At 44.8% G+C, this 27,693-nt stretch overlaps 1 protein-coding gene across 1 annotated transcript in view; it reads right to left on the minus strand.

Annotated features, from left to right (window-relative positions):
- T265_10990 (hypothetical protein) overlaps positions 1–27,693 on the minus strand; it is a gene marked incomplete at both ends in the record, with an annotated part of 32,038 nt that continues 4,345 nt past the window's right edge. The window contains 10 exons of the mRNA XM_009177523.1: positions 1–1,032; positions 3,626–3,700; positions 7,066–7,654; positions 10,436–10,722; positions 12,080–12,408; positions 13,501–13,750; positions 15,114–15,130; positions 18,087–18,283; positions 18,939–19,270; positions 25,573–25,815. Of these exons, the coding sequence (XP_009175787.1) occupies positions 611–1,032; positions 3,626–3,700; positions 7,066–7,654; positions 10,436–10,722; positions 12,080–12,408; positions 13,501–13,750; positions 15,114–15,130; positions 18,087–18,283; positions 18,939–19,270; positions 25,573–25,815 (2,741 nt within the window). The remainder of the gene's footprint in view (positions 1,033–3,625; positions 3,701–7,065; positions 7,655–10,435; positions 10,723–12,079; positions 12,409–13,500; positions 13,751–15,113; positions 15,131–18,086; positions 18,284–18,938; positions 19,271–25,572; positions 25,816–27,693) is intronic.

Raw genomic sequence — 27,693 nt, forward strand, 5'->3', positions numbered from 1 at the left:
ATTTACCTAAAATGTGCGCAGGTAAACACAGAGGGGTAAGTAAAGCAAGTTCGCCTCGGTATGCAATAACAAATTTTGACTGATAGACCGCATCCGCAACCAGAGAAGAAAGTATTCGGTGGTACGCTGGGCCAGGAGTAAGGGGGGTATACACCTGAGTAGAGATGGGCATCACAACAGTATGGTATACAAGTTGTATTGTAAACTCTATACAGATTGGCGCTCTCATGTCACACACCTGATAAACAAAAAGGCGGATTAGCCACTACTTTCAGATACCGTAATAAGTAGTGTCGGCAGCAGTGAAGTGTATGACACAAAGCTAGTAGAAACTGGGGTATCATTTGGTCACACACAAAATTTAAGAAGAGCAAATACAGCCATCCTGCAGAAACACTGTCTCGATAAAAAATTCGCAGGTAACCTACAAAAGAGATAGGTTAAGACGAAAAAACCGCACAAGAAAAAGGGATATTATACGGATCTAATTAGTTTTCCTGAGTAGTGGGACCGCATCTTTCCGGAACAACATACCCTCTATAAAATTTTCCATCAAATTGTCAAGCACACTGGGCCACACCAAGAACACATTATTTGGCGTCAACTCCACTTAGTTTGACGAGCAGCGTTGTGTACGAAAACGCTTTTCAAAAGGTTTCACAAAATGATAATCGACTTTTGCGCAAAATAAGCAGGTAATCAGTTGACTGTACTGAGAGAAAAAAGGTAGTGGAAAAGAGGTGGGGTGATCATCAAGGTTATCAAAAGTAGCGGACATAGTTTCCGCGGTAGTTTGTGCGTTGAACGAAGGGTCCTGAGGAGTCCTGTCTTCGATCCGTTGGAGCGAAGAGGATGACGAGGCCTGAGTAGCAGTTGTGGTTAGCTTCTCTCCAATAGAACAGCTGCCCTGAGAGAGATTTTCCCTGACATCTAATCGGCTTTCACATGCATTACACGTCAACTGCTTTGAACAGCAAAGGAATGCTGCAAAAACATCGTAGGTGTACAATCCACCAACCAAAAGGTGGGAGCCTGAAAGTAAAGTACAAGTGGGTTATTTGACAGATGGAACAAATCTGTTGTAATTGAACTAAGGTATTTCTGGTAGCTATATCATGGTACGTAACTCGTGATATATGTTGTGGAGGTATATTATTCAGGTTGTTCACACTAGTCGGTTGATTCGATCAACCGCTCGAGCTTACTGGGCCATCATCTACGCATCAGTCAATTCTCACAATTTTATGATCACTGATATATGAATACCAACGTAACAATATCCTTCTCCCAGTAGTTGAAGGGTGCCAAATCGGTGTTCGTATTGCTGTCGTTTGACCAGTATTCGCCTTACCTTGCTGCGGCTGTTCTGGTCCGTCCATGACAAAGGGGGGGCGAACTCGAGTCTCATCCTTTACCAGTAATGCATGTCCTTGGCCAACACGGAATCTATGCTTTACACACAGACAAGCGTAATCAAACGTGTGTATAAAGTGACCATTCACTCACAATTTAGCCCGTTAATTCGGAAAACGAACGACCTATGAAAGTGCACCCCCATTGTAAGGGCATGATCATTCATGGAACAGCAATAGGCCGACCATGACTGAGGCTCATACGGTTGTTCTCCCCGAAAAACACTGAAATATCATGCCGTTCATATGACCCACTACCACAAACCATTGCACTGGCTAGTACCGGGGTTCGTGTTCCATCAAGCATGACCAAACGAGGAAACTCGATAGCTCAGTGGTTAAGGCGCGAAACTAATGAAAGTTGACAGCTAGTCAGTTTCGTTTTGGCCATGAAATCCCCCACAGAAACAGACAGACCCAACTTAATGTCCAGTTGTCCGTAAAAGGTTAGATTTCTGTGCGCAAACTAGAAAGTTGACAATCATCAGGCTAAGAACAATTACTTTATAAGATATGTGGCTCCCCATCATTTGTCAGTAATCTATACGGTTGACAGATTGTCCGTAGAACATGTGAAATCAAACTGCTTTTAGTAAGCCTGCTCAAAAGCTTTATGAATGAACTTGAGAATTTCCACTTTCTTAACATAAAGCGAGCATTCTGTATTAAAAGACCAATAAAGTCACATTCTTTCTAGTACATATGGCTGGCAGCAGGAATGGTACATCCAAAGAGAAAGTATACGTTCAAAATGTTCTGGACTTTTCTGGAACCATCGGGCGTCAAACTGACTGACCTGATAATAAGTGCCTCGAACCGATAGTAGTGTACATTGAACCTGAAAGCGTCCTACACGAAGAACAAACCAGTCAGTGAAAAAAGGCAGCACATTGAGTTCTGCCATGACTGAAGTTGCCAAAAGGTCATCATTAATACCGGATGGAAACCGTGCACAAATACAATGAAGCCGCGCAGCATTACCGATTTCAGCAGAACATTCAGACTAGGCCAGGTTGCGTTAATCCGAGATAACCTAGGACTAATAAGACATCCGTTTATCACGAACATTATCGAACGCAGCTAACATGTGCGGCAACGCAGTCAACATTCACCCTAATTCATTGAAAGCGCATGCCCGTGAAACTGGATGGGGAAGGACAAAATACACGCAGCATGATAATGCGTTGTGACAACGGTACCCGAAATGTCCTGCATAAGAGACAACCATATATCAAATAGAGGAATTCATACAAACTCCGTCAAAAAGCCACAGTCACGAAGTGACTGGACCTAGCCGTGGTGAAACCGTTTGTGTGCCTCCGCGACTCACTGAACTTTACTGAGGGGTACCATGCGACACTCACAGAGCCTCTCATACCATGTTCGTCAATGGTTAGAAGTCTGACAAACACAGTCTCCTGCCCCCCCCCTGGGTCGAGGGTTGGAACATGTGGCGACTTGTTCCGTAGAAATGGTAATGCATCTGTGTTTCCCGCCAAACACCGCTGCCTTGCGGTTAGGCTTTTGAGCCAAAGGCTTTGGTACAATGAAGCCGCGCAGCATTACCGATTTCAGCAGAACATTCAGACTAGGCCAGGTTGCGTTAATCCGAGATAACCTAGGACTAATAAGACATCCGTTTATCACGAACATTATCGAACGCAGCTAACATGTGCGGCAACGCAGTCAACATTCACCCTAATTCATTGAAAGCGCATGCCCGTGAAACTGGATGGGGAAGGACAAAATACACGCAGCATGATAATGCGTTGTGACAACGGTACCCGAAATGTCCTGCATAAGAGACAACCATATATCAAATAGAGGAATTCATACAAACTCCGTCAAAAAGCCACAGTCACGAAGTGACTGGACCTAGCCGTGGTGAAACCGTTTGTGTGCCTCCGCGACTCACTGAACTTTACTGAGGGGTACCATGCGACACTCACAGAGCCTCTCATACCATGTTCGTCAATGGTTAGAAGTCTGACAAACACAGTCTCCTCCCCCCCCCCAGGTTGGAGGTCAGAACATGTGTGGCGAACTGTTCTGTAAAAACTGAAGTGCGCTTGCATTTCCCGCCGAACACCACTGCCTTGCGGTTAGGCTTTTGAGCCAAAGGCTTTGGTTACGGACCTTAATCGTCCTCTTATGTAGGTGTGGACGCCCTGGCATTATCCCGGCCCACATACAACCATGGATTGCACACATACGAATAAACTCATGCCACATCGGCCATCGCGCGGTGCTATCAGCCAGTTTATCCCACCTGCTACATACATTAGGACCTGTAAGCGAAAATAGGCTACTACAGACGCCTGTCTTCTATCCCTTCCCCCTCTCCCCACCCCATTAATAACTCTCTCCTTGTTGGCCCAGCACATGGGACTGATGACTCCGTTCAACTTGCATCGGTCTTGTGTGCAACATCTGTCCGTTACATGGCGCCGACATCCTCAGGTATCTCGAAACCAATCTTCAAACCTCGACCCCCAATCTACTAGGCCGCCTTCAATGTCCGCACTCTGAAGCAAGCAAGATAGCAAGCTGCTCTTGCTCTCACACTGGACTCGCTTGGCATTAATGTGTGGTGTGTATCGGAAACAAAAATTCAGGATGCAAGCACATTAGTTGAGCTAACTACCACATCACTCTCCACCCGCTTTTGGCTACGCACCTCTAGTGATCCGCAGGCTGCTGCGGCGGGATGTGCATGGGTTGGTATTGTGCTAAGTCATCTGGCGGAAGTATCCTTGTTTGACTGGATATCTATTGATAGTTGCCTGTGTGCGGTTCGTTTGGCAACGTCTGTGAAGGAGTCTCACAAGCGGCAAGTTGATAAATGTCTGTTTATCGTGTCTGCGTACGCCTCGATTGACTGTTGCTCCGACGCCGTCAGGTTTATGACTCCCTGAATGTTCTGTTGCAGCGAGCTAAGATCTCAGATATCGTGGTGGGTGCCGGAGATATGAATGCACAAGTGAACAGGCTTAGCGTATCTGAGACTTAATTAGGAGGTCGGCATGGATTGGACTCAGCACGTACGGACAATGGTGAGCGATTGCTTCAGTTGTGTGCTCACCACAGGCTGTTTTTATGCAGCTCTAACTTCCGAAACAGCCTAATTCGTCTGGCCACGTGGTATCCTCCAAGAGGAGGAGGACCACATTGCCATCAGTTACCGATGGCGTGGATCGAAGGCTGACCCCCAGCCATTTTGAGACACATTTATGGATTCCGACCACGCACTTGTCCGGAGTCTCTTCTCCCTTCTTTTTCCAGGGCCGCGTAAGATGCGGTCAAACCGCATGGCAATTCAGAGACTGGCAGATCCGGATGTCAGATGAATTTACCAGAATCGTCTTCTGAAGTCGCTTCCAGCTGCTCCATAAGACGTGAATTCATATTGGGACGGCATCGCTACCTCTTTGCACAGTGCTGGGATTTTTGCCTATGGCACGGCACTACCAGGCCCACACAAACGCTGGGTATCAGGCTGAACAGTGACACTTCTTAAGTCCCAGGTAAATAACCCCGCCGATCCCGAACTTGATGCGACGTCACGTGAATGTGAGCGTGCGCACCGGCCGTTGAGTCTGGTGGACTCAAAAGGTCAAGGATTTAGAAGAGGTTCAGAAAACCTGGAATTCCTGAAGACCACTACAACTGACCTGTGCGACAGGCCCTCCGAAACCGCATGGGAGCAAAACCATCAAGGATTAGAATGGGAAGATTATGTCTAATACAGAAGAGCGCCTCGACCGGTGGGTCGAATAATGCAAACAACAATTATCGTGGCCACTCATCTGGAGCCCACAAGTGACGCAGAAACTTGGACAGTGAACTTGGAACCCCCTACGGCCTCGGTGGTTTGTGACTGCATATGTTCTCCCAAGCGTCACCGAGCTCTCGGTCCGGATGACCCTTATTGTTCGAAAATGAGGGTGAATTTCTCATTCAGAGCTTGTCTGATCTTTTTGCTTGCATTTGGGAAAAGGAGTCTGTCCCAGACAACTAGGGAGAGTCGGTTACAGTGCCCATTTTAAAAAAAGGGCTCGTAGTGAGTGTAGTAACCACAAGGAGATAAGCATGACCCTGGCCGTAACGAAACTGTTGGCGTCACTTGTGCTTCTCGCCTTCTGGTGATTCATAAAACATTGACTCAGAAAGCGGAATCCCGGCCTGGTAGGATTCAAGTTGGCCAAATCGATACACTGCGTCAACTACTAGAACCACGCCATACGTATAAGCGATCCACAATTTTAGTTTCTCATTCAGAGCTTGTCTGATCTTTTTGCTTGCATCTGGGAAGAGAAGTCTGTCCCAGACAACTAGGGAGAGTCGGTGATAGTGCCCATTTTCAAAAAAAGGGCTCGTAGTGAGTGTAGTAACCACAGGGAGATAAGCATGACCCTGGCCGTAACGAAACTGTTGGCGTCACTTGTGCTTCTCGCCTTCTGGTGATTCATAAAACATTGACTCAGAAAGCGGAATCCCGGCCTGGTAGGATTCAAGTTGGCCAAATCGATACACTGCGTCAACTACTAGAACCACGCCATACGTATAAGCGATCCACAATTTTAGTATTCCTGGATTTCCCAGGCGCATTTGACTCAGTTGATAGGTCTGTTTTCCATAACACGCTCGTCCGTCAAGAAACACAATAAGTTCTTCGTATTTTCAGACTTCTGTGCGTGTGAGAGTATACGCAGTGCTCACCAAAAGCTTCCGTACACACAGAGGCGTCCGTCAGGGGTGTGCACTCTCTCAAATGCTATTTAATTTCGTCATCGGTGAGATAGTGAGACGAACGATGAAAGGTCTTCAAACCCCAGTGTTGAAATAACCTCTGACGGAGAACTTGTCGATCTAGAATATAGAGACGACATCGTTCTCGTCTTTGAAAAGGAGGAGGAGCAGGCGTTTTTATATGGTATGGAACGTACTTTTCTCCCACAAAGTGTAAATTCATTCCTTTGGACAAGCAGTCGTTGAACACACCACTTATAATCTACTTACTGATATCATGCAGTTGATGATAACGATGATGATCAAGTAGCCAACGAAACGGCTTTTGCATGCGCACACATCGATGGGTCGAACATTGGGTGAAAGTTAAATGACACCCATTTTCAAGGTTGTCTTTCGTCGAATGCAATTTTACTGTTTCTCAGGAGTTCTTACCTACAACCCTGATACATTATTCCCTGTAGGTCTTTCTAAGATCACATACAGTTGAAGCAACGAACCCCTGAAGGTAGCAATCCACTTCGTGTCTGTACTCTTGAATGAGGTAAAATTGTTAGGAACCCTTAAAGCCTTTGTACAGTAACCTCTGCCACAAATGCTTCGAAAGAACAGACAGCCTCTCTTATGCAACAACCAAGTATTTTCCCACGAGATGATGTGGTGCTGGTAGACTTAATCTACTATGACAGGTGAAAAACTGAAATGCTAACACTCTATAGAATCAAAAGTACGAATATTCTATAAGACGGTCTCAATAGGCAAGCTAGGTCAAGCGAGATAAATGCGAATACCTAAATGTGGGCATAAAAACTTCCCGAGTCACTCGAACACGGGATTGGAGTATGAGTGGAACAAATCGCTTTCAGATTCAATAGCCACAATACAGTGCAGTAGAAAAACCTACCCGACCATGGGCGATTGCAGTTACGACAATGAGCTCTTGTCCCGCCGGCTTCCTGTTCCGTGATAGAATTGTGCATACAACCCATGCAAACCGCATGCAGATATCGTTCCTGCCGAGGTGGGTGTGCGTGGTTGCGGTAGCTGGAAGCGCCAGTTGCTGCTTGATCGGACAAATGGCTAACACTCAGCTGTTGACGGGGGCCTAGACAACCAGGAGGGGGTATTACCGACTTTGAAGAACTCAAAAGTTTTTGTGCTTGCTCGTTTTTAATTAACTGTTCTGGGTCGCAGTTGGCTCCAACAACGGTGTTCTGATAAAAGGTGGGGGCGATCCCGTTAGTATGCCAGCTTACTCGGAGTCCACTAGCTCTTCCAGCTCGGTGACATATTGGGCTGATGAAAAACAGGCCATCTATCACAGGAAAATGGTCGTAGATTACCAAAGCCTGGTGACAAATAATGCAGCACACTTCCGACACACGATGGTTCGTTAGTTGAGCAAGCAAAAATGCCCTGGTATCCTCATTTCCCGTGCAACTGTCATCGTCCATGTGGATGAAATAGGGATTTCTTTTGTACGCCGGCAACTTCTGTGGAAGGGAAGTAACTCAGGATTTAACAATGACGCACATGTAACAAGGCTACGTAACCAAGAGGACAAACTTAGTTACCAACTCATCTGAGGATTAAAGTAACGAGCTGACTAAACCAACTTTATACAGGACACAGTAGTGCCAGCTAAGAACGGAATCCAGTTGATGCACCACAGGGGATAATTTGTCTCAATGTCTGCATAGCATTGCATCGGCATGGTGAAATTTTAAAACACTGGTCTTGTGGATCACTACGAACAGAAAAATTCCGTACAAAAACAATAAAGAACAGAATAAAAGCCACGAGGTAAATGGCTTTTAGTACACTGGACAAAATGTCAGCAGACAACCCCAACAGGCAACAAACTTGGAATGTAATCAACTCATGAGATGTCTGTCTAGAAGTCCGTTTCTTGATAAAAGACATTGAATGCAATTGATAATACACAACGTATGGAGGGAGTTGGAAGTGTTAATAAACGTGTTTTGAGTTGATGAACACAGTAAACATCTAATCGGTTGCAGAACGAATAACCTTACAAGCATATGCAACGACGTGGGTGGTACTCACTGAACCGATAGTGAATTACCCGAATGCTACGAAAGCCATACAAGCGATGATCATCAGGTGGATAGGCTAGGAAGCAGTCCAACGGGTGAATCTCTAGATTCAGCTCAAGGACAATTCACTGTCCATCGCTGTCAAAGGATGAACGAAGACACACATCACCCTGCAGATAGATTCGACTGACTAAACGGAAGCTGAGTGAGTCAAGAGTGGTTGCATCCGGCTTTGGGCGAAATCCCCCAAATATGCTTTCAGAGAGAAGTTGTGGTTGAGAAAAAAGGTGTCCAGAAGAGACAGGACAGATTGCTTCGTACATGATCGTATTCATAAGTATGTATAAATTAGAACGATACTTGGGTCTAGACGCCTACGATGGCCGCTGAACCCTTTTTTCTCACGTATGAGATATTCGAAAATAAAATGATGTGGTCCGAAACAGGTTATGTCCACAACGGTCTGGGATGAGCGGCAAAGTTTAAGCTGACGCCAAGGTTGGAGGAATGTGAGATGCATGGTTAAAAAAGGTTTTGATCCGTATGTAACCGGTTCGGTAGTCAAAACAAATTGTAAACTAGCAGTGGCTCTGTAATGACCATCAATAATCCTTGCTAGGGAAAACAATAACGAGTAATGTTAGTATATCCAACTTCCTACCAATCTGCATAAGGAGTGATGAACTAGATATATGGTGTTCTAATGTGTCACATTCATCCACGTCAAAATCAGGGCTGTTGCTCCCCAGTATGTCTAGTAAATATTATTAGAAAACTGATAGTAGTTATGAGTGATAGTTGTACGTTGCAATCGACCCATGCTAGTGCAGCGGATTCATAGGCGGTTCACCAAGTATGAAAACGAGAACAAGTTGACGTACTGAGACCTCTAACGACATCGACTCACTGTTAGACGATTCGTCCCGTTTTAAAGACATATTACACTCAGCCCGCTACACAACTGTGACGTGTCCCAGCAAACGCCGCTGTAGACACATCAAAGGCTCCACTGTCGACCAAGTCCGCGAGGGCATTAGTGAAGTGCACCAGAAGTGTCAGTGAACATTTTCAATATGGTGTTTAATGTGTCACATTCATCCACGTCAAAATCAGGGCTGTTGCTCCCCAGTATGTCTAGTAAATATTATTAGAAAACTGATAGTAGTTATGAGTGATAGTTGTACGTTGCAATCGACCCATGCTAGTGCAGCGGATTCATAGGCGGTTCACCAAGTATGAAAACGAGAACAAGTTGACGTACTGAGACCTCTAACGACATCGACTCACTGTTAGACGATTCGTCCCGTTTTAAAGACATATTACACTCAGCCCGCTACACAACTGTGACGTGTCCCAGCAAACGCCGCTGTAGACACATCAAAGGCTCCACTGTCGACCAAGTCCGCGAGGGCATTAGTGAAGTGCACCAGAAGTGTCAGTGAACATTTTCAACGTGACAGCCAACCATAAACCTGCTTTAAAAGAAATAGCCATTACTGTTGCGATGCTTTCCCCGGGCGAAATGGAGCCACCTCCGTGACAGTGGCCTCAACCCGTTGTGGAATGTGAACTCCTTCCTGAGGATTACTACAAGTCTTACCAGCATTGTGAACCAAGCCCTCTCTTTTTATTCTGGTGTTTTTCCATTAATCTAGAGACCTATTTATTGAATCCGGGGTCAGGCCTTTGAGGGCGGATAAAGGGAACAGTTAGGAATTTACGGTCTACATTAACTGAAACCCACGTAAACTTGAAAACTACTTCGTCGACGAGTCTCCAGCTGAAACACACCGATAGTGATCAAAAGCCGCCAGCCCCTCAGACTGGAATAAAATGAGTCCAACGGTTCTTACTTTCATTGCCTCGAAGTTATTGTTACTGCGTTAGGTTTTGTTTTTCTCGCCAAGTGGCCATGACGTTCTTTTCAGCTTTTCTAGTTCAGGTATTTTGGATAAGGAATGGGTTTGCATGTAACACTGCCTATTCGGTTGCTAGTTCTCGGGGTCGAATGCAGAATAACATCAAGCACGAGGTTCCGTGTGAGGAGGTAGAATAACCGTGTAGACCCTTTTGTGAGAAAAGGTATAGATGCTATGTTGAGCGACAACCGTACCGCATCTTATGGTATGCATAGGCGGTATTCCACACCGGGAAACAATACCCCCTAATTTAGCAGGGCTGCTCGACCCAAAGAAAATTTCATATCTCCACACCTACCTCAAAAACGTTGAAGCTCATCCTCGGCTGAAAAATATTTCCTTTCCGGTTGACGACTTTTCTTCTATCCGATGGGTCATTTGGAGCTTCGCGGTACTTCTCTGATGGCCAGAAGGAAAGGCCGCGGAGACCACCACCAGACACGGGATTGTGTTTCCGACCAACCGACAAACTTCCAGTGGTGCCGCTTGTTGGAAGGGATTCATTTACAATTTTTTCGATCTCGATGTGCTGCTTGTTTTGATGCCTCGGCGACGAAAATACGGGTTTAACTTCAGACGGGCCTTCTGGTGGGAAGTGTGAAACAATGAGGAGAAACATAACAAGAGATTTTACTCGACTCATTTCCACCATAGTTTAGTTTGTAAGAAGGCATACTATTTCGCTTGCTGTAGGACGTATCACGACAGTCTGTATAGGCCCAAAACATGAGCGGGAATCATTTTGGTCAACTCAGTGACAACACTAAAGCTCAGATACAAAAAGAGATTATCATGGTGGCAATCCAGTGATAGGATATTAAGATCTCCGATTAAATAAATAATGTTGTCGGGAGGGCGTGATTCGATGTCAAGAAGGAGAGCGGTTTGTTGGGGATAGCACAAATGCAGGACCCAAATCGAACGGTCACTGCACCTAGATTGTCTCAAACGTTCGCTGTACGTTTGATGCTGTGAATTCCACTGCGTATTCGATCGCATAGATTGGGACAGAAACGGATGCCAAGGGAGATTCGAATGCAATCCTCCGAACGGGAATTGGGAACTACTTTACGGCTGATGTCGGTTGCGGTCCTTAATCTATATAATACTGGTCACCTTATTTCCCGTAAGTTCAGCACTCGAGAAGCGAGTCATGTGACATGGCGTGTACGCTGTTGATAGATGACTGATACTAAGTAAGCAGACCATTGCCGATCTGATAAATGCAGCTCGAAAGAAGCACTCCATCAACTCTGGGAAGCAATTTCATCTTCTGAGCGCCCAATATTCGCATTGCTGATTTTCAGGTTCAACTAGTAGTTGTCTTATCATCAGGTAGCAAATGATGGAACATATCATGTCAGTGCAAGTCTCATTCTGTATGCCATTTGGAGAGAACAATGCACCGTTTACTTTGATTTGTGAAAGAAATGCAAAATCCTTAACAGAAACTAGCATGACTATATGAACGGAAATCAAGCTGATTTCTACACTGATAGAGGCAGAAAGTTCGGAGAGTGGAAGATATGTTCGAACTTTGTCTTTGGACGTAGAGTTTTACCCTCTTTTTAACGCAGCCGGATAAGAATTCACGTAATCAATGCATCATAATTCACCATCACGGTGAGTGGTGCAGATAGCCACCCGAATCCGGTAGGGTCAAAGCACGGACTGTTTGCAGTTATATTATGTTGTTGTGAAACTCACCGCTGCTTGGGAGACTATTAGAACAAATTGGCCCGAAGCAAAGAAAAAGCGCTATATGAGACCCTTACGTGACGAAGTGCAGACTAAAATCTATCGTATAGGGATTAGTACAAATCCCTCTATTCTTGGAACCCATCATTATCAAGAACTTCATCGACAAACCGGACTGACCAAACTTTACCATTCAAGTTGCATTGAAAAACAGAAAAATACGAAACTGAAAGTCGTTACTCACTTGTTTCATTTGATCCACAAACGGCAGACGTTGGGGACTCTGACTGTAATGGAGACAATGGCTCAAAAGTGAAATAGTTGTCCGTTTTCAGTCCGCTCACGGACATACTATGACCCGCTCCACGAACAGGTCGAGGACCAGCAGGTGGTGCGGACCAACAGCCATCATCGTGCCCCATGTCGACGGAAGTATCATAGTTACATGTATTATCGCTACTTCGACGACTCGAATCAATGGAATGCGCGACTGAGGATAGCCCGCTGTCCACCATGCCACTTACTGGTCCACTTATCTGAGATTCACAGAAGGAACTGGCGTGTGCTCCGTGGCTGATGGGCAAGTGTCGAATGGGAAAATGAGAAAGATACAGATGACAGGTCCTGATAGGAAAGTATAGCTTGATGGAACCATAGAAGTGCATTAGTTTTTCAGTTATATTCTTTCTGGCACTGAACCTTGTCTCCAACAAAAAAAAAACAACAGAATCATCGCAGAGTAGTACAATTGCACTGGTTGGTCCAAAAGAACATCTGTCCTCACAAGACGAGTGCTGTAATTACGGTCATTAACAATAAGACACGTGATTCCGCTTAAAGGCCATACTTGCATCTAATTTGCAAGGTCACGAGTGACCACGTGGCTCCGTCCCTACATAAATTAACCAGAACTGCTTGATACGATTTACTGTTCGGGTGGAAGATATCCAGGCAAGGATAGAGTTTCGAGCATTTGCAAGGTGACATTTCCACAACAAGACGATCAGTAGCAAAATGTGGTGCACGATGCGCAAATGTTTTGTCACCAAGATGCCATAATTCTTGAGATTGAAATACCAGCAAAAACTCATAATATCAGGAGCGCAATTGCTGACACTTCAATTGTCATGAGGTTCGCAGATGAGCCAGACCAAAAACCGTACAAAGAGACCCTATACAAATCCAGGCAAACCCACAGTAAAGACAATTGCCCAACAAAATCCAAAATTAAAACTCAGCGCAACCGTAATCTAGACTTGGCCGGTTCTAGTCATCCGAACCTTATTGGTTATTGCAAGCCATTCTCCCCGCCCTGACATCGAGGTTAATGAAGATCGGTTCTAACCACAGTGAAATTTGTGCCCATCAGTCACGAATCAACCGTGCTGTCCATTTTCAAACCCTGCCCCGATAGTCTGGGGATGGGTCGGTTGATTAGAAGCTTTTGGGAAGAGAAAGGGATGTCGAATCTAATGGGATATGTCGGAGTAGAACAGAATGACACTCACTACTAGTAGAATTGTGATTCACAAGCTTGCAAGGTAAATGTTTCTTTCTGACCTTTTACTTCCAGGCTGTGACTTAAGTGCAAGTTGGAACGCGCAACTTTGGATTCGCGATAACTCAACGGTTATAAACCTGTCCCAGTCGAATCATCAACCCGACCTGTACACCATTTTGATGAGGAAAGGCGAAATCATAGTGAAATCAATGAGGCCATACTTGTGGTGTGCGATCGTTAAAACTTTGAACCACATATTTCCTGTTGTGACCAGCTCCAGAAAACCTCCAGTTTCAACTCGGTTGGTTGGCAGACTCATTCCTGCATCGCACTTCCTAGGCCACATGTGAAAAACAATAGTCTGTTTATCGCGTCTAGATTCATTTATGTTGCATCGGCCGGGGCTGCTGTGTTCTGCAACGAAAGTCACAGTCCAAATCTGTCACACCTACAACGCCGGATTTGGCATTCGCTTCGAACAACCACTTAAAGTGAACTACAACAAATTCAAAGACAACAGTTGCTTCGGCTTTGTCATGCGCTCGAAATAACAAGTGAGTAATCGGTAAAAAGAATTGCGGACCCAAAATTCGAAAACTGGTTCGATGGGGAAGTTACATACTAACTCACTGACTTTCTGGCCGTTCTCTGGCTGCCGACTACACAAGCGTTGAATGTTTCCAGAGCTAGCCACTTCGTTCTTGTCTGGCATGCAGCTCGAAATTTAAAAACTTGGTATTGATTTATCGGCTCGCCAGCTGGTTACTACAAATACTCTGGCCACTTATAAAGTTTGAATTCTCAGTACGAGTATAACCGATTCCAGAATGTCTACTCAACGAAAGAGTTTACTCCTGCCTATAAGGACTGTATCGCATGCTTCCCTAGCTGTCAGTGGACTTTTACAAATGCACGGGTGTTTCGCAACAGCGTTTGTGAGGTCGAGGAACATTTGTTTCATTTCATCCGAGGCGATCGCTCTAGATATTAAGTATTCATTCATACTCGTAATTCACACAAACCGGTGCTACATGTTGAACCTGTTAGCGGTCATCAATTTCCAACATTTAGGTCATCAGGAATAAGAACCACTGACTACGATAAGTTATCACGCAGCCGTACTCTGATGCAGCCGCGAAAACAAAGCGTACGTTCTGGAACTCGAGAAATACTAAATTTCTTTTGTGAGGTTTGCGGAACGTTTAGTGTGCATACTCACATCACTCTCGTTTGAGTAGTCGACGTCCTGTCTCGGCATAATTATTCTGGTGAGTTGTGTGTTATCCTATCCTTCAGCTGGTCCACTGGCTAAAAAGCATGGGACACTTACATTGGGGTATCTCATTTTGGGGAGCGAATCGGTTTAGTCTGCAGTTCGCTGAAAGATTAGTCCAAGACTATTTCAACGTTTGTTGCCCGTTTTACTATGTTCATTTGAGAATTACCTGGAGATGTCACTGTACTTTCGGATATCCCAAACGAAGCATGAGACACTTAGCATTTCCTTACTATTCATGGGTCTTTCCAAGGAGATGGTTTGTTTCGATTCCACCTCCCTACCAAAAATGTAGACCCATGTCTGCCATTTAGTGAACGCGGGAGGCAACCCTCGAGAACTGAATAATTTGGAAAACGCCAGTGTGAAGCATATGAAGTGCGATCTGTTGTAGGCCGTACTTGAATAAGAATGAACTGATAATAAACGTCTTACTGTCGCAACCTTTCAGTGCATAGCTGCCGAGTTACTCAAAGGAGTAGCGAGGGCTGAGATACTTACTGTCAGGTTGCCGAAGCCTAGAAAATGAGCCATTGAAAAACCGAGGTTAGAAGCCCTGCACCCTAGTCGCCAAACTGTCCAGAGGTTGATTTTCTCAGTAAACGCTCTCCAAGCAGAGTCCAGAGAGAGATAAAACCAACCCGTTCAAAAGGACAAATTTGAGACACACGAGTTTTACCTGCACGGTTTATCTCCGAGACAAAATCCTGAGGAAACAAAGCAGGGGAAATTCTGGTGCCCTAAATTGCATCATTACCACCGAGGGGAAAAACTGCAACTGAACTGCCGCACACTATTCGCCCAGATTTACCAGTTGCCTGCCACATTCATTTGTCTGAAGTTATAAACACAGTCAATGCAATAGCACTCGAAATCACGCTGCTTCAGTTGACTAGTATCGGTGTTGCTTAGCTGATAATTAAAGCCTACTCACAACAGCGCTCGTTGAGAAGTTTTGCAGTTGACTTCATGAATGAGGGCACTCAAGCTAGAAGATAGGATGAAATAATACATGACAGCTCGACACCTATCCACTTCATGACAAGTACCAGTAAGGATGCAGTTTCCTTGAAAATTACCCTATCCTACGATTCTCATTTGCCTTTAACGAGATGGCACAATAATTAGTAGGTCGTTGATAGGAGTTGCGTTACACAAATGGGTCATTTCAGTCACAGACAGACAGTGTTTCGAGTCCATACCAAACGGCACAACGCATCACGCAGGCATCCGACACAAATGAAACATGCTTCACTTGTTTTCATAAAGGAAACTACTCATAAGGTAGCTGAAAACTCTTCGACGGCCCACGACCGGTTTCGCCCCTCTTGGGGCTCATCAGGTAGGCGCAGTCCCCGAGTCTTCCGTCAACCGTATGTTCTAATTGAACCCAAATCGGACTGTTTTCGAGACACACACTAAGTAGCAAATCAATTTGGTTTCACTTGTTCTTAGTCACCGCTTTCATAAGGGAATATCCCAGTCAAGAAAGTCCCTCGAGGAAGAGAGCATTGCACCATTATTGCTTATCTCAGGGATGCTTAGAAAGCCAAAAATTACACACATATCATGGGTTAACTGGCGTTTGGTAATCGAATTCTGACATTTCGCGATCATTGCGATACTGCTGTCCTCATTTCCATCTTTACTCTAGGTTTTTTGCCACGTGACTTTTGTCCTCGGCAGGCATGTAGAACCTTTCCCAATGAATGAATGAAGGTCATCACGTGACCTGACGTTTGAGGATAACATACAAGAACGAACAGGCGCAAGAGTAAAAAAACACCCTCCACAGTGGTGACTGCATAGAACAAGTGGGCGGTTGTAGACGCACAATCAAGGGAGTCCTATAGAATAGCCACCCCGACAGTGGAGTGCACCTGACACTGGAGAGCGGTGCTCAAGTCTGCACAGGCACAGTAGGGACAGGATTTTGAACTAAAATGTAGTGGTGGTCCTAAGGCCCCAAGAGAAACATGCAACCAGGTGTGATACGAAAATCTTAACAATATTAGACACGTTTGATGAGGATGTGGCAAGTCAGATCAGGACAAGGATTCGAATTTCTCTGCATCGCAGTGTAAAGTCCGCGCCTCAGGCACGAAGCGATCAGGTCGCCATTTCGACCTTGGTCGTAGTAATCCACACAGAAGCAGGACAAAAATTCAGGCCTCAGATAATCCATCCAAACGAAGGGTCACTGAGCGATAGACCAGATAAAATCAGTGAGAACTGTATTCAGGCAAAACAAACTAGCTGGCATGACATCGTCTAAGTGATGCAACGACATTTGTAAGAACGCTATATATAAACTTCTTAAAAACTGCATGCCGAGAAGGTTGGTATTATGGCGATATGAATGCAATATCGACGGGACACTGAGTGCATGAACTGCAGACGAGTGGAAAGACATTTTTCTTCCGGTGTAAACATACCAACAAAATAGTGAAAACTTCCGGCCCTCAGGTCATCAATATTATCTCACTGCCGTTTGAAATAGACTTTCCGGAATCTCCATATTTGTTAACAGAGGGTAACACTCTAATTTAGGCGTTTGTTCCTCTTCCTTCCCTGTGGAGAAAACTGGTTGGACGTTGATGTATAAGAACAAAAATACTTTAACCTTAGAACAGGCGGTCACGCAACATATTCAACCTCACTTGAAACCGAGTGACTTCTACGGTTGCGATGACCGTCGGGATCGTTTGTTCTTCTCGTCCATTCTCATTCATTCTAATCTCATGGAATGAGTCCGTAGGACCCAGGCTACGAAACCCAAACAGGCCAGGTGAGACAGAAATAAAACACACCCATTCACATACCAATAAAAATGCCAGTTATTCGCAGAGGTAGATGCTACCAGGCATGAGGGTAAAATCACTTGTATCATAACTACTTGCATACTTGCATTGCAGGCAGCTCGTCACCATGATAACGGCAACTCTATTGACAAGCTATTGCCAACTGTGGCGTTTTCCGGTCACACGTTGATCAAATAAGGTCATGTACGGATCCCAGCACCAACGTGACCGCGCTGTGAACACTGGAGAGGTCAAACACCAGCGTCCTTGAAAACACGGATGGCGTTCTGTGGGGGCTCTGTCACACACGTTTTTTAATGCGCCGTAAAATTCCCCAAGGTAGGTAGACCTGGTTTTTAGAGGAGCGACTGTATTCACTGTGTTTGCATGCACTATACTGAAGAGCTGACTGGCATCTCGTACGCACTTGTAAAATTATGATGCAACTGACAAGTTACTAACTGATTAAAAAGTTTTATTCAGGTGGCATAGCAGCTAGGCATCGAAAGAGTGCTAGTGTTAGTGTTTAATAGCTTGTTAAGTAGGGACGAGCGTTTGTATCATACACCACGTCGAAGGAAAACGAGGGTACCTTCGAAAGCTGAGTGTTACCACTAGCAGATGAATTCAACCACGCGTCAAAAAGATTCGTTAACTTTCACACTCAAATCACTCAGGCTTCGAGAGCCCTCCTCCCGTCCTGGTAGAATTGTTCTGGTGAGTCCATAACAAAGGAGAAAGCACTGGACTCCAAGTTTGCCCCTTGGTCGTGTCGGGATTTGAATCCCTGACATCTGACCTGAGAAGTGAGCGTATTACTGCTACCCCACTAGTGCACGCCCGATGCGACTGAATTATCACGTCTGAACACTTTACTTCGTCAAGTTAATATCAAGTCGTTATAACTCCGTCATCTTTCAAAGCGGCATGCCTAGTTTCTGAAAGGTATTTTATTCTAGGAGAGAACATCGCGTATCACCAAACAGCCAGGTGCGAAGACGTCAATTCGAATTCGCTGAAGCACCCACTACCTGATGAAATGTGAAGTTGGACTGATTCTGAATAATGAAAAGATAGCGTAATTATACTGGAAACTATCCTTCTAGGAATTCGGCAGTGCACCTCACTGATAGAATTTGTTCACAGAAATATCAACTAATAATTGGTGGTTTTCGATTCTACGAATCCAACGTACAAAAGCATCAAATCAGCGAAGAATGTAATTCTTTGGTGTACTATGCACACAGTGCTATCTTATGTAAAATGACATTGGTCAGAACTTCTTGTTTCTGCCCTGCCCACTACAGGATAACCATGTAACGCCTGAAAATGGAAAAATTCAGTTAGAATGTTTTTGGGACGACAGAAAGAGCGCGTCTATTAGGCTAGTCTACGCCCGTTAAATCAAACACATCGTTGTTTAAGGTGGTTTGGCCCTATTTAACCATCATATTTAGTGTTTTTGACCAGAAGGCGGTAGGAATGTGAATATTGCGGGCGACTGCCACAGACACTCGCTGAATACTTGCCTCATCATCGCAACCTTTTGGGAGTGCCGTGCAATCGTAGGTGGACATGTCTTCCACGCCTGTTGCCAACCGGCTTGTCTTTCTTCTAGCAGTGAAGCCTGCAACGATGCAGAATCAGCAGCGAAGTTGGGGAACCCAGGAACACCCGCATTGGTGACGCAACTGCCCTCAATGTTACCCAGTGTAAACGCTTGTGTGGATTGTGTGGGGAGTGCGTGACTGGATAAAGCGCGGGCTGCTGTAGGATTTGCGTTCAACTGCCGGTTCACATACTGAATGACATTCAACATACTGGCGTGCGGATCTTCATCTATAGGGAATGGACGCCCTAAACATAAAGAAACGGTAGGTGGTGAAAAGAAGTGTCAAGGTCTGATCCAATAACTGCTGCTAAAACTAACAAAGGTACAAGGTTCGAACATTGTCGATGTAAACAACAATATGTACGGGACCCAAGTACGCAAATGCCTTCCTTCTGCATGGCCGAGATAGCGCTGCCTCTCTCTGGGGGGACACCTGAGGAAGCTGACGGTATGTGCCACCTAGGGAAGTTTTAAAATGCAACAAGGGCAGTCTATCTTGTCGGAGTATTCCCTCCAGAGAGTGAAACGCAAGGTTCGAAATGCCTCTCCATATGTTTTGTCTTCAAACACAAAACGGTCAAAATGAATAAAACCGCCAAACACTTACCATCTTAGTAAAATGAGTACGTTTATGGGAAACAATGCCGATGGCCGGTCGTAAGTTAGCTATTTTGCACAACACAATACTAATGTACTTAGATGGATAGAAGTAAAGAGAGACAGGAGCGCAGGAAGCCTCAAAAATTCTTATGTAACGATGACCCATAACAGATTGGGTCGATAAACTGAAAGTGGCTAAATGCATAATAGAAGCGTAGCATGAAAAACGTTCATGTAACAGAACTAGGTTAGTCTGTGGTATGTATGCATTAGATAACAGCTACAACGTCAACAAGGCATGAAGAACTCAGTTTTAAATTCACATTACGCCCACATGGATGTGTATACTTAGCCTGGTGCGGCCAAGCATTGGGCCTGATATGAAAAGAAGAATCCAGGGTAAATGAGTGGTCTTAATTATCATTTAACTGGATGTTAACCAACACACAAATCGTAAAAAATCTGTTTAGCAAGGAGCTGCTTATTAGCGGTAGAACTTCAGCGCCAACCTAGCAACCTCTGATGCTTCTTCATTCCATAGAACAAGAAAATGACTTTGTATTGTTTGGAATCGAAGTCGATAAAAGATGCCGCAACATTAAACTGGTGTCAAATGCACGAGCTGCTAGGTGCCGCCTTGTTTGTTAAGAGACGAACAACAAATCCAATTAGTTAGGGTTGAGAAAAGAATAACGGATAGGTGACGTTATTTTGCGCAGGCTATTGGGTTGTCGGGAATGATGAACTAGTGATGATCAAGCTAGGTTTCACCCTGACCACTATCATATATATATATACCTTGAGACAGGTTCATGAACAGAACCACTCCTTCAAACATCCAAAGTGGGTCACTTTTCTCCACCTGAAAACTGCTTTTGATACTGTCTTTTGTCAGAGACTTTGGCAGTGTTTGGCGGTCGAACGGGTCCCTTCTAAGTTTAACTCCCTTAAGATGGCGCTGCATGCAGACCCCTTTGGGTACGTACAAGCATACGGCAAGCTTTAGCCTGGGTTCACCACTTTCAGTGGTGTAAGACAAGGCTGCCCTCTATTGCCTTTCCTCTTCAGATTTGTTATTGATGTGCTGCTTGAAAAGTCCCCATCTGTCTCTGGGATCCAGAAAATCGAGATGCTCCCAGGCCGTTCGTTCACCGAAACTAAATATGCGGACAACGTTGTTTTCCTTGGTTCAGATGTTTCAAATATACAGGCCACTTTAAATTACCTAAATAGTTCTGCCACACGGTTTGGTATGCGCTCCATATCTGCAAAGTGTAAAGTGCAGCTACAAGATTGGGTGGGATCAAACTCAAAACTCATGTTCGCAGACCAGCTAATCGACGTGCAACACAACTTTGTTTATCTGGGAAGTTGAATACGTACGAGTAAAAGGAGACTAGATCAATTCTCAAGTCGGGAAGACTAGGAAACCTTTTGCAAAACACTGACACATGTAGTGCCGGTGACGCCATTTTGTCTGCTATGGGCAGAGTATACACCTTGGCAGTGCGATCTATGCTGCTATATGGATCAGAAATGTGGACTCTACGCACAGATGTATGAAAGCTGTCAGCGTTTGATTACGGGTGTCTCCCACAATAGATAATTTGCCCACGCATCATGGGTTACGCTGGTTGAGATATGTACTTCGCATGCCAGAGGACCGTCTGTCTGGCAGAGCTCTTTTCGCCCAGCCCTGCGCTGAGTGGAAGCGACCTACAGGTGGACAACGTATGACTCAACAACGAAGTATGAAAACGCTAGCCAGTAAACTCAGTCTGGTCGATAACTGTCACCTCCCTGGATTGGAATCCAGGTATTCACCTCATCAATGGTCAGTGACATTGGCAGACATGGCTCAGTCAAACTGTCACAGGCGCTCGTGCATTGAACCTGTCACCTGCAGTGGGCTTCTGTCAAGTTTCCAGAACTCGCTGGTTATACCATCGGCCCCGATGTTTAGCTACACATCTCATGCTCTCCTACTTTCCGCTGACCGAAACTGTGTCAGCTGGAACCAACGTGCCCGGATTATAGCTGATAACCTGACTAACTGACTGAGTTAAGAGTACAAGTGGTGAAAACAGAGATCCCGATAACGACAGGTGCAGATAGACTTCTTTCGCTTTCACTGAGAAAGAACGCATCCTTTTGAATTCTTGTAACCACATCACAAAATCCAACAGCCCACCTTGTGTAAACCACGTTGCAAACTAAAAATATCGCGGACACGTCAGAACTTCCTTTCTGTTCCGGTCAACACAGCGGTATTTCATGATCTTGCCGTCGAATGTGCTTTCAACGTAATATTCAATCAGGCGTGAAGCAACTACACTGTTCCCACAGCAGCGGGAGGTTGTGGCCAGTCGTACATTCGGTTAATTGTGTTCACACTCAGCCAGCAACGACTGGAACTGAGTAGAACGATTCGACGCTTGATAAGCCATCAGTGTGCAGAGTTTCCCGTTGCACCGTCATTCAAACGCCGGTATAAGAGGTGAACTGCGTGTAGGATGTCCTCTAGGCTAGAAACTACGACTTGAAGAGGGCTAGACATATGTTATTTCGACTGTCTTCAATTCTCAGGAGACTGCTGTCCTGGCTTAATATCTTATGACAATGTGACACGCGGCAGAGTGAACTGATGTAGGTTCGGGGAGCTTCGAGGCACCGCACATCGGAATGTTCGAACGTAAGCAGGGCATCCGTAAAGACCGTACAATGTAGCTTGTAGGCGAAAATATCTGAATACCTTCGAAAACGCGCGCCTTCAGCGTTCCACCGCGCAAACACCAGTGAGTTGCCCAAGTTAGATTTGCTATTATTCCTGTGTCACCGTTTTATCGCTTGAATGGTGCGGCAACCGATATCCTCAAGAGAGCACTGTTGCGATAATTTTTTGGGATAATTGCTATAGTCTGTTGAAACTCAATCGAACTGATGAACCAGTCACGATGAACCACCACGAAAAGCCTCTGTTTGTCCGCCAATCTCACCCCTTCGGGCCTACGTTGGCACCCCCATGTACATCGCTTATGGTTTGCTCATTAAGCACAGATATTCAATAGGTCAATCACCGTTGATTAGCAGATTCATTGCGGATACCAGCTAAGTATACTATACATATATATATATATATGTATTAAAAAATGATTACTCAACATTAATTAGTTTGACCAGATAAGCTTTCACGGCAAACTGGCTCCAAACAGCGCCCAGTTACTGGATTATGATGCAGGAGAGTTATCATTGTCAACCATTCATACGAAGAGACAGGGATGTTTCTGCACGCTAAAGTAAGAGGTGGATTCTGTTTAGTCAGGTCGACGTGTGAAACTGGGAACCTGCTACAAATGTGGGAGCCCGAGATAGCTCAGATCTTGAGATAAATTAGTGGCTAAGACGCGAGGCTTCTGACCGGAAGGGCTGCGGTCTGTTTGGACTTGGGCACATGGCAGTACATCAACCCGTGTGCTTCCTTCGAGTTGTACGGCAGCTACGAACTGAAAGGGTGCCACATTTGATCGACAATTCCGTGTGGCTGCAACACATTGTCCGCCTTTGGTGAGTGTACGCCAGTCCTTCAAGTACATTCCTAATTATTTCAGGCTTTGTTTCTGATGTGATGCATCCACAAAAAATCATTCCAGTCCGTCTACCATTGATCGACTTGCGGCGGACGACATGATCTTGCAATTATGTGGCGTGGTGTAGTGCGTCCGTTATCCACAATTTTGCCTGAGTTTTGTGACATTAGGTGGTCACGTCAATCCATTCAAATGCAATTAATCCAATCACACATTACCTGAGCCAGAAGCATGCTCAAGTACTTTTACAGACATTCGCCATCGATCATTTAATCACTCTTGCGTGACCGGAATCAATAGCACAGGCTATCGCATGGCACATACAGCTGGCTAGGGTTAGATGCACGCAAGCCCGGAAATTCAAGGAGCAGGGAACAAGGCCAGTTTTATTTGAAAGTTTCAATTGAGTTTCAATTAGCACAACCAACAACCCACCGCTACGCACCATTACGTATCCCAACAGGGCACTGATGATGTCACCTCGACTGGTGATGAAACGTTTGCAATCAAATTGCCGAGCTCAGCAAGCAAACCAACGACCAGGTTTCTCCCTGTAAGTAAAGCAAATCTATGCTGAAAATCCGAGAAACACTGTACAGCCGAAAAATCTTTATTAGGAATCATCACGGAACTCCAGACGATCTCTGGTTGACAGTCTAAACAAGTAACCGTTTGACCACAAGCACCTGAGCCACATTGTAATTGACTCTCAAGACGACAAGATATAGCACCATTCATTCTTCACTCACGGAAACCACATCACGCTCACTTGTTGACTGACTCCTCGAACGACGGCTTCTTAGATGAAAGCTTCACTGGTCCTGTGAATTTATTCCTCCTCTGAGCTACTCATAGATTGAAGGAGTTTTGTGAGATGTCCATGGCAACTTATTCCCAATAAGCATGAAACAACTGTACAGAACCATTCCTTTAATCCCCAAAATTCCTTTTTCTTACGTGAACATCATACTTCACGAGATATATTTAGTTGAAATTCAGCTGAATTTCTTGTTGATGATATTTTTAAGCTCAATGTGAAAATGAATTTTCATTGCAATATACGTACAATTTTTAATTCGATTCGGGCATACGTTTGATTAAAATTCGGGGACGAGACTAGAAGTAGGGGCATAAAAAAGGCGGACGGAGGTAGTGTGATGCCTAGAGTTTTCATCGACCTTATGATTAGCAATGGAAGGTGCAAGGGTGTATTTTTATGCAAAATATTCAGGATGCAAGTCAACCATATTACCAGCTGATCTTTTATAGCTCAATAAGCCACGTAAAAAGGTTTTGAGTATATCACAGACAATCCTGATGAAATCACCCCGATTTTCTCAATTATTTGGGTTTTCACATCGGTCAGGCACCAGAATGTCGGATTAAAGGTGAAGGAACCGGTATATCGATTAATAACAGGCACAAGAGCAGATGGGAAATAGACTTCCTACAGTTATATAGTACTTGCATCAGGCAAAACCCCCTATGTACCAACGACCGTTCTGATACAATTGCACAGTTCTGCTTCTCTCTTACGCCAGCTTGATTTTGAACTGTTCAAACTGACAAGGAGCTGACGAAAACTAAAATATAAATTAGACCCGAACTAACTAAACATTTCACGGAAAATTTGTCTCCTCGCGTGTGCTTCCTTTCATTTTTTACTCGTCACAGTCCGTGGTCTAACCGAAAACGACTTTAATGTCCCTAAACGAGGTCTGAAGCACATTTTACTGAAAGGCTATAGCTTGGTTTCCACGTTCACGTGCTACCTTTTGAATATGTCCTTCTTCGCATTCCCGTAACCAGATTCAAGAAAACTAAATGACCTCTCCGATCTTCTTCAGTCGGACTTCTCATCATCAACATCTTGCAGTCAGCCCAGGAAGTAGTTCAAATATATACACGTTCCTGTGTAAAAATTCAGTTATCCCCTCTTTAGGACAATATAACACTAACCGTGAGAGTGACAAGACCCATTCCAAGAAGCCTTTCTTAATGACAGATCCACTGTGTGCTCCTCTTGGTAAGTTTATGATAATGACTACTCGACTAGACACCATCAATGGGCAATGATAATATCCCCATGAACGAAGGTTGGCGCATTTTTAGGAAGACATCATCTGTCCTCAATACTTTCTAAGGGGGCCCAACATAGATTTCGTATCACCAGCCCAGATGCACTCCGCATAGTAAAAAAAAGTCCGAAACACTGAAGAAAAAGGGATATCTTCTACAAAGGATTTCGTAAACTGTACATGTTTTATTTTACCTGAGTCGTACCGGTAGACTACTAGTTTGTGGTGAACCCAAGCGGCAATCGCGAGCACTACAACTGAACACAAACATGGCAAACTTACCTTCACTTGAGGTCCGGAACAGCGAACACTGACCGCACCGAGGACACTGGTATAAACTGAACAATTCTTCTATGGTAGCAGCACTGCTATTATTCTCGTCGCGAACTGCAGTCAACATATGCTGTTGATCATCGCTCACGGAGGTACTAGCTGCAGAAAGACGTTGGGTATTGATCGATAGAAGACACTTCAGCTCGCAGCAAGAGTTCCACCTTTGTAAGCACGCCTGGTGCAAGGGACCTCCTGGAAAATAGGTTGGTGAATAGCATAGATAGGGTAGGTAGGTGGTTGTATTATTAACTGAGTAGTAACGGCTGAAGTACAGAGTCCGCCATAAAATGTACGGACTCACAAATGGAGACATGTGTCTACAAGCTTGATTCCACATATTTCTAGGCAAATTGGCTGATTTCACGATACAAACAGCAAATGGGCGAATTCATAACGAACGAATGCAGCTTGCTTGATTGCGGCAATGCGTGAGGCCGATTGTTACACCATTTGGTTACCTTCGCATGTTAGTAGTTTCTCTGCTATGAATTTCGTCCAGACAACTGACCAGAGCTGTCGATTCTGTCTCGTTTTCAGACCCGTGCCGCCGTAGCACCTCTTCCCACCCTGAAGAGAACATAACGGAGCCTTCGTCTGCCTACTGGGTCTGTACCGCTTATTTGGCCCCATTGGTAGGAAGGCGAGTAGCGCTCACTGATTGGCTGACTAACCAGTGAAGCTCCACATTGTGATTCGCATGCGAAATTCGTTACCTACCTTGGATGTAAGGGCAGCCAACTGCTCGAACAGACTAATACTCGAATAATGCGCACGGAGGGCGCGTGACGTTACCCCAGATAAGGCTGTACATACTTTAGGTTTCCTCATTTGACATAGAAACAAATTTATTTTGATTCATTCTAAAGGTCACATCGAGATGCCCTTTGTTTACCAGCGAGTCATCTGCTAAATGACGCCGGGACACGTTTTGAAGTCAACTCAGCTTGAAAGATTTGCGGTGACAACCGTTGATTAACTGAAAGTATGAACTTGCAATAACCATCTAGAAACTTCTGGGCATTCTGGTCACCAATGAGGACTGAAATACCGCTTAAATTCATGCTCATGTTTTGTTACTTTTCAGAATTCCAAAGAGAGTGCATAGGTTTGGATGGTAAAATTCACTATTCAAGGGCCGAACAAACTAGAAGCGTCACTAGTTTTTTCAAACCTGACTGACCAGCCGTGATGGACGGCCAATTTCAAAATCAGGATACCCTTCTGGCTCTACCACGAAAAGCAAATATCAGAATCCATATTTCGGTGCGCAAACAAAGTGTCCGTACGGCCGAAGCAACGAGACATCATTTCTCGTTCTCGGATAATTGAGTATCACACTGTTTTGTACAGAAATAAACACAAACAGATTAAAAAACATGTGCTGCGTGATCTAAACAGAATCAGAGAGAATGTGGACGGGTTGAGGACAGGAACCGCGGACGTACGGTGAAAATTCAGGGATAATTGTACAAAAGCTCAGTTGGGGTTGAAAGTAAAGGACATCGGTTTAAGCACGCGACATGCTGAGCGGCTGCTTCGAACAATACATGTTAAACAACTGAATGTGGATTCACATCACTTTCGTTTGAACAGACATACTCATGCCCTGGCGAAACTGTTCTGGTGAACCCATACTACAGGGTGGAAGCACTGCACTAGAGTCTCGTTCTTATTTGGACTCATCCGCACTACCTATCCTCGGTCGTACTGAGGACTGAACCCCGAAAACTTCATGTGCGAGGCGAACACTTTCGTTTTCTCCGACATGACACTTCAGGTGCATCCAGAGTGCGCTGAAGGAGCATTAACATACTCGGCTCGCTTGTCAGATATGTCAGTCCACGAACTGCCAAGGATAATTGCTGCTGATGAGCATTAATGAGAGCATAATTAAGTCCAATGCTTCCTCTGTTCGGCATTGGCTTATCAGAATACCACTACCAGGACAAGAGGACGACTGCCAAAACGAGAGTGAAGTGAACGCGAATTCCGTAAGTCCGACAACAATCCACAACTAAACAAATCTAAATGTTGTGTTGAACTGGAGCGGGGAAGGTTACCAAAAACCTC

This window comes from Opisthorchis viverrini (assembly GCF_000715545.1).
Source record: "Opisthorchis viverrini unplaced genomic scaffold opera_v5_433, whole genome shotgun sequence".
Classification (NCBI taxonomy): Eukaryota; Metazoa; Platyhelminthes; class Trematoda; order Opisthorchiida; family Opisthorchiidae; genus Opisthorchis; species Opisthorchis viverrini.